Source organism: Canis lupus, chromosome 29, assembly GCF_048164855.1.
Source record: "Canis lupus baileyi chromosome 29, mCanLup2.hap1, whole genome shotgun sequence".
Lineage (NCBI taxonomy): Eukaryota > Metazoa > Chordata > Mammalia > Carnivora > Canidae > Canis > Canis lupus.
The window spans coordinates 6,084,431-6,098,228 of record NC_132866.1 but is presented as its reverse complement, the minus strand read 5'-3'; the positions used below and the strand labels follow the sequence as shown (position 1 = coordinate 6,098,228).

Sequence of the window (13,798 nt, the reverse complement as noted above, 5' to 3'; positions counted from 1 at the left end):
GTCTCGGTATTGGGTTTCCTATGTTTCACGTTTGCTCAGCTGCTGCATCAAATATTTGCTTATTGACTGATGATTAAAAAAAAAAAAAAAGGTCCGCGTCACACTTTCATATGCTCTCCTCTATGGTGGGAAAGTCCTAAGATTGTTTTTATTCATTCAGGTACCACGCCTGGGCCGTGGGGAGGTGTGCGTCTCTACGAGTTTGCTGAACGGCCTCTGTCTCCCCATGGCTGGGCTGCGACCGTGGTGGAGGGAGCAGCAGCGGGCGGCTGTGTCCAGGGGCCCCGTGTGTGTCCGGTCCCCTCCTCGGGGTCCTCTGTCTTGAAGGGAGAGCCTCCATCCCTCCCTAACTGTGCCCGGTGACTTCGGTTTTTCTAAACAGTCGTGTGATTCCTCTTTCCAGGGGTTGTGAAGGTGCTGCTTGCCGCAGGGTGACTCAGGATGTTGAGCAACACTGGATTTTATTGGGGGCACTTTGGGTTTCCTTTTGGTCTGAAACTAGGTTAAGTCTTTGACACCCGACATTGCATATTCTACTCAATTGGATATTCTATTCAATTTGAGCTCCTACAGATCTTTTCAGATGCCACAAATTCAAGGCTCGTTTTCCAGGATTCCCCCATCTGTGGATATGGATGTACGCCCACACAAAGGATGAGATCCACTTAGTCTTGAGGCCACTTTGTGCCGGGGCGGATATGTTTTAGATGGTGATGATAATGATTTTGAAAAACCACGCAATTTCTCTGAACATTTATCTTGGTTTTAGAGCTTTCACTTTTATGGTAATAAGTGTATTTATGTATTTATATAGACTTTTAACCCTTCTGTCCTCTTGGTTTCTTAATTTAGATGTTTTTCTTAATGACGTTGGTATCATTTCTTCATTGTCTTTGTTACAGTTTCTTCTTTGCTGGTACATGATGCATCAGTTATCTCTTGCTGGGTAACAAACCACCCCCAAACTTGGTAGTTTTGTTTAAATGTGGAAAAAAAAAATCAAGTGTTTTCTCAGGATCCTACAATGTGGGCTGGGTGGGCGGGGATGGATGCGTGACTTCCCCTTCACACTCAGGGCACGCCCACACCAACCCCGATCACATCATCCTGGAAGTAGATCGCATTCACAGATTGCTTCCACTTGTTCTTTTGGTGACTTTCAGAGCATGCTGATTGGATTCCCTGGTGTCCTCCTCATGCCTGTCTCCTCCCATCTAGGGGATATGCAACGAAGCATGTTGTGGAAGGTCTGGAACCACGGACACTGTACAGATTTCGACTGAAGGTCACCAGCCCCTCTGGAGAGTATGAGTACAGCCCAGTGGTCTCCGTGTCTACAACCAGTGAGTATAGTTTACTAACCCCAAACTCCTCTATCTAAGGATAAATGAAGACCACAAGCCATACAGAAAGGTAAAAATATCCTGCCTTCTCCTCCTCTGCCTTACTGGAAGCAGAAACTCTTCCATTTTTAAAGACTGTGAATGGGATTGTTTCCTGGCAAGGCCGGGCCATACAGCATGAGGGATGTTGAGTTGTGCTTTAATAAACGGGGAGAGCTGTTCTGGGGTCAGCGTCGCCCTGCGAGTACACATTCAGTACCACAGGGTGGAGTCGCCTTTCTTTAGAAACAGGCCGGTGGGGTGTGGGCTGAGAAAGTCTCCCTCTTTGGATGCTCTAAGGCGACAAGGTCTACAAAGCATTTTGTCCTTTTTGGACAATGTCTGTCCTATATCTTGACACACAAATTTGGTTCCCTGGGAGGCTGAGTGAGGAAGAACGAACAATGTGGCTTCCACACACACGCAGGGGCGAGGGGAGGGCTGCGCTGCCTCTGACCTGCATGTCCTCCTCCCAGGTCACATCTGAGGGTGCAGATAGTTTCTGTGATCGGGATTTTAAAACATTTTAAAAAGATGTGTGTGTATCTAGAATGTGGTAAAGATTAAAATGGTCAGGTTTCTCGTGGTCTAGTCCCTGGAAACACAAGTCTTTTATCACTAGCACAAAGATAATCTTCCTCTGTGAGTCAAAGTTATTTTACTTTATTTTTTAAAGATTGATTGATTTGAGAGAGAGCATGTGCACATGCACGCACGCGCGCACACACACACAAGTGGGGGGTGGGGAGGGGCAGAGGGAGAAGCAGACTCCCCACTGAGCAGGGAGCCTGACTCAGGGCTCCACTCAGGTCCTGGGATCATGACACTTAACCGACTGAGCTACCCGGGTGCCCCAAAAGTTATTTTAAAGTTTTAATCAAGGGACGCCTGGGTGGCTCAGTGGTTGAATGTCTGCCTTCAGCTCAGGGCATGATCCCAGAGTCCAGGGATCGAGTCCTGCATTGGGCTCCCCACGTGGAGCCTGCTTCTCCATCTGCCTATGTCTCTGCCTCTCTCTCTCTGTGTCTCTCATGAATAAATAAATAAAGTCTTTAAAAAAATTAAGTTTTAATCAATATTGCATTTGGCGTATGTGCTGTTTATACACACATATACATGTATAAATAAAAATACAGTTTTCCTTCTGTGACTTTCAGTTGTGTCCTTTATGCACTTATTTGGAGGGATTTTTGTGTGGGTTAAAGGTGATTCAGGTTTTGAGTTAGCCTAGCATATCTTCATTTGCAACCAAGCCGCTAGGGAGCTGGGCCTTAGTTTGGCAAACTGAGAATTTGGTGAAGGCTGAGAGAGGTGTGCCCTCCCCAGGGGGCTCAGCTCCCTGCGAAGGCACATGATTTCCAAGGAGACTTTCCAAGTGGAATGGGCCGTTACGGAGACGCAGGTCAGGAAAGAGGGCTGGTCCTTTGTGTGCTGGCTGTGAAGGCGTTTGCTTCCTGGGGGGACCTGGAGCTCCTGGAGCTTTGAGGGGAAGGAAAAGGCGGAGCAGCCGAGTGTGAGTTGGTTTCTTCCGAGTCGAGGGCAGGCATACAGAACAGGGGAGCAGGGGCAGGAGAAAAGTTGTCAAAGGGAACCTACTATTTGAATAGCGACTCTCTAGGGGACGCTGGGCCAGCGTGCTCCCTCCCGTGCTGCTGTCCCCAGCCAGCCACAGGCCACTCCCACACTCCTCTGCCTTTGCCCATTCTGTCTGCAATGCCCCCACCTTGGAGCCCCCCCTTCCTGGCACCCATCCCACCCCTCTGCCTGCTGAGCCACTCCACAGGCTGAGCTCTGCTCAGGGGTGGTTCCTCGTGTTTCTCCTTCTCCGCCATGTGCTGGTGTGTCTCCCTCATACCCAGTTGGGTCTCCGCCTCTGCTAACACTCAGGGCATCTTACTTTCATGTTTGTTTGTTTGTTTGTTTGTTTGTTTTTTTAATTATCATCTTCGTCTCCCACCGACTTGTGTGCCTCTGAAGTAGAGGATGTGATAGGTTGGTCAGGTCTAGCTTGTAGAAGACAACAATCAACGGATGGGTGGGTGGTGAATGGAGAGGCCTGGAGGCAGAATTAGGATGAGGAGCAACGCTGATTTTTCTCAGCTCACACTCATACCTGTTGGGAGATGGACCTGTGTCCCATGGGCTGGGGAGAGTCCCCCTGGACCTATGAGGTGAGGGTGAACAGGATGCAGAACTAGCCATGGTGAGCTCAGCTTGCCACTGGCGTCTTTTCTTCATATCACATCAATGTCAGGGCATGGGCTTCTGGACCTTTCTGGCTAGAGCTGACGTGGTGTCTGCATACCATTTGGAGCTCTTTGGGAAGACAGAAACCACAGTGGCTTTCTATCAGCTGACAAGGATTGTGCTGTCTTCTTGCTGAGCTGGCTTCTGAGAGGCAGCTGCAGAGAGCTGGACCAGTGGTCCAGGGCGTTTGTCACTGCAGTCTGTGGCTTCCGTGGGTCATTAGACAAGACCTCCTGCAGGGATTGGGGTATGATGGGGACATGGTTCCTGGTAGTGCCCGGCTTCCTGTGCATTTTGCTGTCTGGTCACAGCACAATGCTGCAGCCAAGACATGCTCTCAGCCTCAGGGGGCTCTCCTGGGTGGCAAGGGTCCAGTACCCTCTTCTTGCTGGCTGCTGCTCCCTTATGCTATTATTATATTTATAATATCCAAAGCAGACTCCCTTAAGGAGGTAGATCATGCTAAACAAAGAATTAAAAAAAGGTACATATTTTACAAAACAAGTAAAAATGTTTCTGTGGGTTGATCATTTGCATTCAGTTTGAAAGTGTTTTTAATGAATAACGAAAGCATTTACTTTGAATAAAGGATGCTCAGCTTTTTTTTTTTTTTTTTTTTTTTTAATTCCAGGTAAAGTCCACGAGACTCTTGCTTAAATGAGGCATGCAATTTTAATCAGTTGGGTCCTTAAAAAGAGAAAAGCAGCTGCTGCTTGTTAATTGGCAAATCTCTCCTCCAATGAGCTCATCATTTATTCACTGCTTCTAACAGGGACCTGAATTCCACCCAGAAACGTGTTACCCCCACATTGCAGTATCTGCTGGCACATCTGTAGCTACACGGCGATGGCTTTCCCCTCCTCTCGGGGGTCCCCTCCCCTCCCCTGGCCCTGCCTGATGAAATGAGCACTCCCAGACATCCTCCCACGGGCAACATCATTGATTCAGTATTTGTCATTGCAACACTCAGGGGTAAACATTAGCCAACCAAACCCACAGAGGCAAAGCCTGCCTTTTTTGTGTGCAGTTGCACTTGAATGATGGCAATCCCTTGGGCCAGGCCCACGAAATCTTGAAGGATTCAGGGGTAGGAGGAGTGGAACGTTTGGCTCACCCTGGAATTTCCTCTCTTTGTGACTCCTGCTTATAGTGGGAGGAAGAAAGAATTAATCTGCTCTGGGAACAGGAGCCCTTTCATTTGTTACTCTGTCCGATTCGCACAAATGGAGACTTTCCCGTGCCTTGGTTGATCTGGGTGGTGTCTGGTCTGGTGCTGCTAATCCTCGGTTACCTCTTTGCCTTCCTGGCAGTGGCCTGAGAGGGGTTAATGAGTTAATGCTGAGCAAGAGCTTTTGTGCCCGGAATGATACTTATTGCTTCCTTTTGCTGAAATTCAGCAAGCCCAGAATGATTAACAGTTGTGCTGTGTCCTCTGTCTTCTGTGAGATGTCCTTTTATCTTCAGATTGAGTTTTGAGGGCACTGATTACCTCTCGCAGAAGCTGGAATAGGCAATACGTTCATTGAAGTTATGTCCCACTATCAAAAAACCCTGGTCTTTGCTGCGCATTGTCCTCAAGCTTCTAACCACAAAATGAACTTATTTCATTTTCCAATATTTGCATGCTGCAGAGCTTCCTGGGTAGGATGCACCAGGAAGTGCCCCCCACCGGGAGAGCTGTACTGGCCAGGTAAGACAGATGATGTGGGATTGGAGGTGGGTCAGTGCAGAAATATGCTGGGATGCTGCATGTGCTTTGAGAACTTTCTTTAAAATCTTAAGTTAGCACTTTCCTGAAGCTTTTTAGGCTTTAGCATCCCCTTCCATTTAACACTTTGTGTGGGTGGGGATCATGTTTGTTTAAGAAGTCTGCTGATTTTCAAAATTTAATAAGATTGGAAGCATATAATGAATTGGTCTGCTACCTCAGCGTGTTTTAAAATGCCCGAGGAGGGAGCGTGGCCTTAAAGACTCATTTTGTGCTCTGATGTTGCCCACGCCTACCGGCTTGACCTTGGACAACTCACTCAGTCTTCCTGGCTCTCAGTTTTGTGGTTTGAAGAAGAATTGAAAAAGCATTGTGTAAAATCCTAGACAGAGCTTAATTAATAGCTCTTTGAGTTTGGATGCCATCTTTTAAAATTTCATAGAAATGGGATGAGCTTTCTGTGTTCTAGATGATTCTATGCAAGTCAGTTGTTGTTGTATTTTTAGGGGCAATTGAAGTTTGAGAGTCCCAGAAGTGGGGGCTGTTTGGTGGGATAACAGATGTACCACCACCATCCCACTCTTCCCCTCCTTTCTGGGAAGTGAGGAGGAAGGGAAACTTTCCATGGGTTTAGCTTGTCCACTAAAGTATAGATGCATCACCCAATAGATCATTTTAAGTCCATATTATTCTAGCCTAGGGTTCCTCAACCTTGGCACTGTTGACATTTGGGGGCTGGCTAATTCTCATCATGTGTACTGTAGGATGTTTATCAGCATCCCTGGCCCCTCTCCCTGCTAGAGGCCAGTAGCACCAACCCCTAAGGTGTGACAACCAAAAATGTCTCCAGGCTTTCCCAAATGTCCTCATGGTGATGGTGGAGGGGGAGGGGTGTACTGCTCCAGTCCATACGCCCCAGGTGGAACCACCAGGCTAGGCCTGATCTTCCTTGGAAGGCTGGGGACAGCGGTAGGCCTTACCCTTTGATAGTTTATCATGATACTTTTATTTGAAGCTTTTGGCCTAAAAATATGTGTGGAATGATGAAAAGGAAGTACAATGTGGCTAAAAAATCTTTAGGAGATTGGCAAGCTCTAGCAGACAAAATTGTTATTTCAAAAACAGCTTTAACTTGGCTTAAATTTATTTTTACCAGAAGTAAAGGGTATCAGCTAGAGGTCATTCTGCTGGTGACCCCTACATTCTTCTGCCCTGCACCCCCCCCAACCCTGGTTTCCTAGTTTGTAATTCGCCCAGCTAAAATCCTCCAAGGAAATGAGTAGTAGCAAAGTGGCTCCCTTGCCCACATGTTTTTCTTAGCCTACCACCCTGACCCGGATGGGTACTGAGTTTATAATCCCCAATCCAGTCAGCTCCAAGGTCTAGTCCTAGAGAGTTTTTCTACCCGAAGTACAGGAAGAGGGAATTTGGCTCCCTACCTGGCAGGGCTGGCCAGGGGACCTCTGGAGGCCAGACTGTAAGAGGGCAGTGAGGTGGTGGGTGAGCCCCCAGGAAGCAGTCTGGGGTAGAGCTCGGGAAGACAGGGTAGGAGGCAGGTGTTTTAGGGTTTAAGATGATGATAGAAGTGGATACTATTGTGTAAATGGCAAAGGAGAGGAACATGCTTGCCTTGTTCCTCTGGGACCCTCAGCATCAGGACTGGGTGTGTGAGCTCCTTAATAAACATTTGTTGAAAGGACGGAAGTGACCTTGGAGCTGACTGGAACTGGGGATTATAAACTCGGTATCCATCCAGGTTAGGAAGGTACGCTGAGCGCGTGACGGCTGGGTGTGGGGGCCACAGAGAGGGCCACTGCCCTTCCCACCACCTCAACGACAGAAGTGTGTTGGATATCTGTGATGTGCCGGGTGCTAGTCTAAGTGCTTCGCTTGTGTTTCATTTACACTGAATCCTTCAAACAATTAGAAAATCACAGCATGTGGAGCCAGTAGAGACGTGGGATAATTGCCCTGAAAGACGGCTTCTGTCACTTGGTCCTTTTTTTTTTTTTAAGAGATTTTATTTATTTATTCATGAGAGAAGCAGAGACCTAGGCAGAGGGAGAAGCAGGCTCCATGCAAGATCCTGATGTGGGACTCGATCCCAGGACCCTAGGACCACACCCTGAGCCAAAGGCAGACGCTCAACCACTGAGCCACCCAGGCACCCCTCTCGCTTGGTCCTTTATCGTCACACTCTGCTCCTTTCTGCATTTCCCCCTCTTCTCTTCTTCGAGGAGCTAATGTCCCCCCCCCCACACAGGGACACCTCCCTTCTGCCCTGCTTCCCCTTGTTTTGCAGGCTCCTCCTCCTCGCCCTTCTCGCCTGCAGGCTGTCCCCCATAATCAGGCTTTCTCACGCTGTCCCACTTCTGTGAATGAGCCCCGTGTGCCCCCCAGGAGCTCCGGGGAGACCAGGCCAACATGAATGTTCTATTCCTAGGAAGAACTGAAATTTGGGACGTCAGACGTTAAAGTAATTTATTTTTGTTGTTTGTTCAAGTACTTTAGTGACTCTTTGGCAAACAAAACCAGCCTGTTGTGATGATGGTGGGGCTTCCCCTTGCTTGTAAGGGAGGTTTATTAAGTCTTATGAAATCTGGAAGATTATTTTCACCTCTCAAAATACTATTCACAAAGCAATACTCTCATAACTTGAGGCTGTCTCAAGTCCTTAGGACAATCTTAAGTGTTCTTAATATATGGAAACAAGGTATTTTTCGGTAAAAGAAGTTGAATAGGAAATGTAAGCTACACTTCCTGGAATAGCCAAGGCCCTTCCCGGAGCTGAACCTGAGCCCCCACTCAAGGCTGCAGGTGGTGTGAGGCCGGAAGGAATTTTCTTTTGTTTGACTTTGGGTGACTCCTTTCCATCTTCTTTCTTTAGGAGAACCCATAAGTAGTGAGCATTTCCATCGAGCTGTCAATGTGAATGATGAAGATTTGCTGGTTCGAATACTTCAAGGAGGGTGAGAGAGCTCTGCCTTAAAAATTTTAAATTTTTAATGCCCAGCCAAGTGCACAGAATTGCATTTATTTTGTTTCCCCCCAAATTTTCCACGCCTTTGAAATTGCTCCAAAATAGATCTCCAGTGACCGATGTAAGTTCAGCATAGTCAATAAAGATGACCTTTTAGCCCTGTGTAAATACTGTATTTTGTAATCATGTAATGAAAATTGAAAATTAGAAGTTTGGGTATCATATTTTTCTTCCCAGAAATAATTTCTGACCCTGGCTTATATGCCATAGCATTTAGGCCAATTTTACCCCCAAAGTGCCCACATCTATCTAAGGAATCATGAAATCAGCTGTTTCTGATTCAAGAGGTTGGTAAAACACTAGAAGAAAAGTAGCAAATACATTTGCTGCCATGGGATATCTGAAGCTGCCTCCTAATGAAACGTGAACAATGTTAATTAAATTTTTTCTGAATCCATAGTTCTGAGTGCCTTGGAAGGCCAGGCATTTTGCGAATAGGGCACTTCAGTTGGCTTTTTGTGGAATACTTCTCCAAGGCTTCTAAGCTGTTAAGATCTCTTTCTTCCTCCAGTGGCAGCACTTCACGCCCATTGGTGAGCTGGGAATTAAGGGAAAAATTCAGGCTTCCCTCAGTCTAGGCTCGTGGAGGGGAGGTGTGTGGTCTGGAGACCCTGCGTCCTTGGCCACGTAAGGGGGTGGTGCTCTTTGCAGTAGTCTATCCGATGACATCATGGTTTTGGGTTGAAGGGAGTGCCTATTTTAAGTGGAATTATGGCAATTTCTCTTCTTGTGAATTTAAATCCTTTAAAAATATTAGGGTAGGGCAGTTTAAGACACAAACTTAATGGCCCAGAAGAAACTGGAACTTCGGGGAAAATGAATCCTATTCGGCACCTGTGTCCTGCAAGAGACATCAACTGTGAATCTCTGGGGAGCCATGCCGAGCATGTTAATCTCTTTTCTCTGTGTTTTTCCCCCAGAAATGTGAAGGTCGATGTTCCCAATAAGTTTGGCTTTACCGCTCTGATGGTCGCTGCCCAGAAAGGATACAGCAGGTAGGGCTCCTCCTTTCTCATCTCTGAGTGGCCCAACCTTTTACTTCTCCCGGAAGCTCTGGTCAGAACACGGATGGGAAGGAGAGGGGGTGTGCAAGGGCCCCTTTCCTCTCGGTTTCCAAAACTGTAAGGGCTGCACAAACAAGCTGTTTTAATCATGAAGTTCTAGAACATGCAGCAGAGAATGTAAAAATGTCTAACTCTATGGTGAGGAAGAGAGGTAGCTACTTAATTATGTTTTGCAATATATTTTGTATGTCCCAGGAAAACTGGTTACTGGAATTTAAATTTCTTAAAAAAAAAAGAAAGGGGTAGGGATATTAACTCTGGAAAACAAAGTTCCCTGATAGGTTGCTAAGATATCATTTTCACTGATACGCTCCATTATCTCTCTGCCACACAGAAGCATAAATACTAATAGCTTATTTTTCAGTCATATTTATAGTTAACTACTAAAGTGCTATGTTGAAAAAAATATTTTATTAAATACTGCCATTTGGAAATATATTTAAAGCAGTCATTAAGGCAACAGTGAATTAGCTTGATGGTACAATGTGTTTCATGTGGTATGCTTTGTTTTCAATGAATAATTCATGTGAGGGATAAACTCCCCCCCCCCCTTTTTTTTGGTGTTGAAGAGGTAGTTTTCTGGTTCAATAACATCCTGTCTTTGAAGCCAGCTGGCCTCTGAAGGCAGGAAAGCAAGTTGTGGAGCTGTGTCTTACATATAGCGCTGTTCCCTGTTCCCGCATTATCATCAAAGCTGCGTATCCAGTTCCCTTCCAATTTGTTTCCTTCAGGCTTGTGAAAATCCTCGTTTCTAACGGCACAGATGTGAATCTGAGGAACGGAAGTGGCAAGGACAGGTGGGTGGTAGACCATGCCCCGAAACGTCCCCATACCTGCGTTACCAGGCTCGTGCCCAGATGGCTTTTGATTTAACCCAAATATCGGATGCAGCTTCTTTTGACAGGTCTGTAGCCCAAAGGAAAGAGGTCGATGACAAACCAAAGGAAAGAGGTCGATGACAAAGTCTGGCTTGTTTTGTTCACGCTTATTCCTTCCTTCGATGGGATTGAAGTGGGCTGTATGATCTGAAGCACCTACCTTCCCTAGCTCCGTGCCCAACCCATGTTAAGGGCTCAGCAACCGACAGCTATTACTGTAGTTATCATGAGCCTGTGCTGGCCATTTGGCTGTGCCTGGGACACTTGGGGGGGGGGTCCCCTGAAGGGCTCTCCTGATACTTGGCCTTACTTTCTTTTTTTTAAAAATTTTTTTCAATTTATTTATTTATGATAGTCACAGAGAGAGAGAGGCAGAGACACAGGCAGAGGGAGAAGCAGGCTCCATGCAGGGAGCCCGACGTGGGATTCGATCCCGGGTCTCCAGGATCGCGCCCTGGGCCAAAGGCAGGCGCCAAACCGCTGCGCCACCCAGGGATCCCCCTTGGCCTTACTTTCTTAACTAAGACTCCTAGGTGTTCCCCAAGAAGCACAAAGCAGTCACAATCAAAGATACAACCAACCCCAAGAACTTCCCTATGGTGAAAGCACAGGAGATGTTTATGAAAGAGCATGGTACTTGGAAACCTGTATTTAGAGAGATGAGAGAATGCTCTACAAAGACCTAAAAATAATTTCTAGTCAACTAATTAGGTTTAACTGATTAATTCTAATTAACTAGTATTTGTTGAATGACTACCATATGCCAGGCTATGTGTAGGTGCTTGGGTGGAACAGTACAGAAAATACAACGGCTTTGCTCCAGGACCTCAGAGTCCCATCATACATACAGCTCACAGGTGTGTGTCCTGCAAACTAGTATCTAAGGAGTAGCTACAAAAACACTGGTTGGGGCGCCTGGGTGGCTTGGTCAGTTAAGCGCCTGCCTTTGGCTCAGGTCATGATCCTCGAGTGCCCGGATGGAGCCCTTCTCGTTGGGGAGTTCTGCTTCTCCCTCTGCCTTTCACTCCACTTGTGCTCTTTCTCTCAGATAAATAAAATCTTACATCAAACAAAACACTAGTCACTTTGGTGGGCCACAAGGAAAGCATCAGTTTCTGAGCTCAGAACACCTACCTGCTATACTCTCTGAACACACAGAGAAATAGGTTTTAAATAACATTAAAAGAAATAATTTTAAAATTTGGGGTGCCTGGGTGGCTCAGTCGGTTAAGTGCCTTCGGCTCAGGTCATGATTGCAGGGTCCTGGGATCAAGCCTGAGTTGGGGATCCCTGCTCAGCAGGGATTCTGCTTCTCCTCTACTGCTCCCCCTCTCACTCTCCCACTCCACTCCCCTGCTTCCCTGCTCATGCTCTCTCTTGCTCTTAAATAAATAAAAATCTTAAAATAATTTTAAAACATTTAGAAAGTTGTTTTCTGCATAACTCTTAGGTTAATTTGGAGCCAAGCCATCAACTCAAGAAGTTTGAAAACAATACCAACTTAAAAAGGACAAAGAAAAACTTTGAGGGTGCAGGAAAGAGGAAAGAATGAAAATAAATTGATTAGAAAATCGGAAGATTATTGAAACATAGGAGCAAAAGATGTAAGGGCTGCTTCTTAAAAAAAAAAAAAGGCCTATATAATAAAATGAACCAATTTCTCATAGATCTAAGAAAAAAATCAATTTAGAAATGGTACATGGCTGTGGTTGGAAATTTTTGGAAATTTAAGAAGAAAAAATAGAATTTTGGAAGGGTACATATAACAGTGGTGAGAGAGGAAATCCAAATGTAAAAAGAAAAGCAGTGTGCTGTGTCTACACTAGTAGATGTGATAATTTCATTGAAATTAGCTTTTCGATGGTACAGTTTCTGGGGAAAAATATAAATCCCCCAAACCAACCCAAGACACAGAAAATCTGAGACCACCAATATCCATGTAAGAAATTAGAAAATTTATTGAGGGATTCCCTATGAAAGAGACTTTGTGGTTTGACTGTTCTGCCTCTGAGCTTGTGAGGATTGTAGATAACTTACTTAGCAGATGGGTATTTGGAAAGTCACAGAGGATAATCTTACTGCTGAAATCTGATAGTGAAAGAGCAGTGTTCATATGTTTATATATGTACAGGTATTTATGTCTCTTCCATCCCAACTTGGAGGATCATGCAGGATGGTTAGGATGTCTAAATTAGGAAGTTTCCTTTTTTCATTTAAAGATTTCATTTATTTGAGAGAGAGAGGGAGAGAGCATGCGTGCACGAGTGCACAGAGGGAGGGGCAGAGAGAGGGAAAAGCAGACTCCCCAGTTATAGCAGGGAGCCCGATGTGGGACTTGATCCCAGGACCCCGAGATCATGACCTGAGCTGCAGGGAGATGGTTAACCAGCTGAGTGAGCCCTCCAGACACCACAGATTAGGAGATTTCTTAATGCTTCCTATTAGTAGACCAAAGATGAAAACCTATGTGTGTATAGATGCAAAACAAAAATTCGGCGTTATTCAGCATCTTTTCTTTTAAAGTGCAGGATGCTTTTGTTCCTGGTACAATGTCTTAGGAAGATAGCCTCTGCTTGTTGGAGTGAATCCTTCGATTGGATCATAAAAGGTTGTTTATCGTCTCAGACCATCAGCCAGTATCATTCTTAGTGTTGACAGATTCCTTTTCAAAGTAAGGAGTGAAGCTCATGAGAGTGGTTGAGAGCAGGAGCACTCAATGTCAAATCCAGATTCCTCTGTGGTCTGGGTATATGAACTTGGGCAGGTCACTTAACCTCTGTGTGCCTCAATTGCCCCATCTCCAAGATAGGGGTAATAGAGGTACTTACAGAATTGTGAGCATTTGATGAATTAATGCAAGAGAAACAAGTAAAGCAGTGCCTGGCATATGGTAACTCCACGTTATATTTTGTTATTTCATGATTGGTATTTTGGAGTGCTGATCAACCTGGTGAGAGATGAAGTAGAGTAAGAATAAGAGAGGCTTGGCTCCTTTCTTGCAGGATCCAAGAGAATCTACTTTTAAATACTTGGTCTTAATAAGGAGGCTTAGGAGAATAGTGGCCAGCTATAAAACAAAAAAGTGTTTCTTAAATAACAGCAATAATCAGTAAATATAATGAGGGAAACAAAATAGAATAAATATTTCACTTCCATGAGAAATTTGTGTCAAAAAACCTGTAAAAATTACTGAGAGATATAAAGATTTAAAAGGGACCTATACCATATGCCAGAATGGACAAGATCGAAGACTGTAAAATTTTCAGTTTTTCTAAATTAATATATAGATCCAGTATAGCCTCAAATGGAATTATACTTGGGAGCCCGTCAAAATGATGGGCTCGAAACTTACCCGAAAGAACAAATGGATGATACCAGCTATTAATTTTGTTGGAGAGAAATGTGGAACGGCTTTTGACAGTTATTAAAATGATTTATCAAATTATAGTACTTAGTGAGGTACTGGTACAAATAATTGA

The 13,798-nt window shown here is 45.2% G+C and overlaps 1 protein-coding gene across 3 annotated transcripts in view; it reads left to right on the top strand.

Annotated features, from left to right (window-relative positions):
- The window catches only part of FANK1 (fibronectin type III and ankyrin repeat domains 1), a 78,072-nt gene that overhangs the window by 56,991 nt on the left and 7,283 nt on the right, over positions 1 to 13,798 (top strand). Inside the window, exons 3-6 of one of the 3 annotated variants that reach the window (XM_072804908.1) lie at positions 1,164 to 1,343; positions 8,225 to 8,306; positions 9,298 to 9,372; positions 10,173 to 10,238. In XM_072804908.1, coding sequence (XP_072661009.1) covers positions 1,164 to 1,343; positions 8,225 to 8,306; positions 9,298 to 9,372; positions 10,173 to 10,238 — 403 coding nt within the window. Of the gene's footprint in view, positions 1 to 1,163; positions 1,344 to 4,874; positions 5,320 to 8,224; positions 8,307 to 9,297; positions 9,373 to 10,172; positions 10,239 to 13,798 lie in introns of those variants that run through there. The other 2 variants (XM_072804909.1, XM_072804911.1) reach the window with 2 other exon arrangements.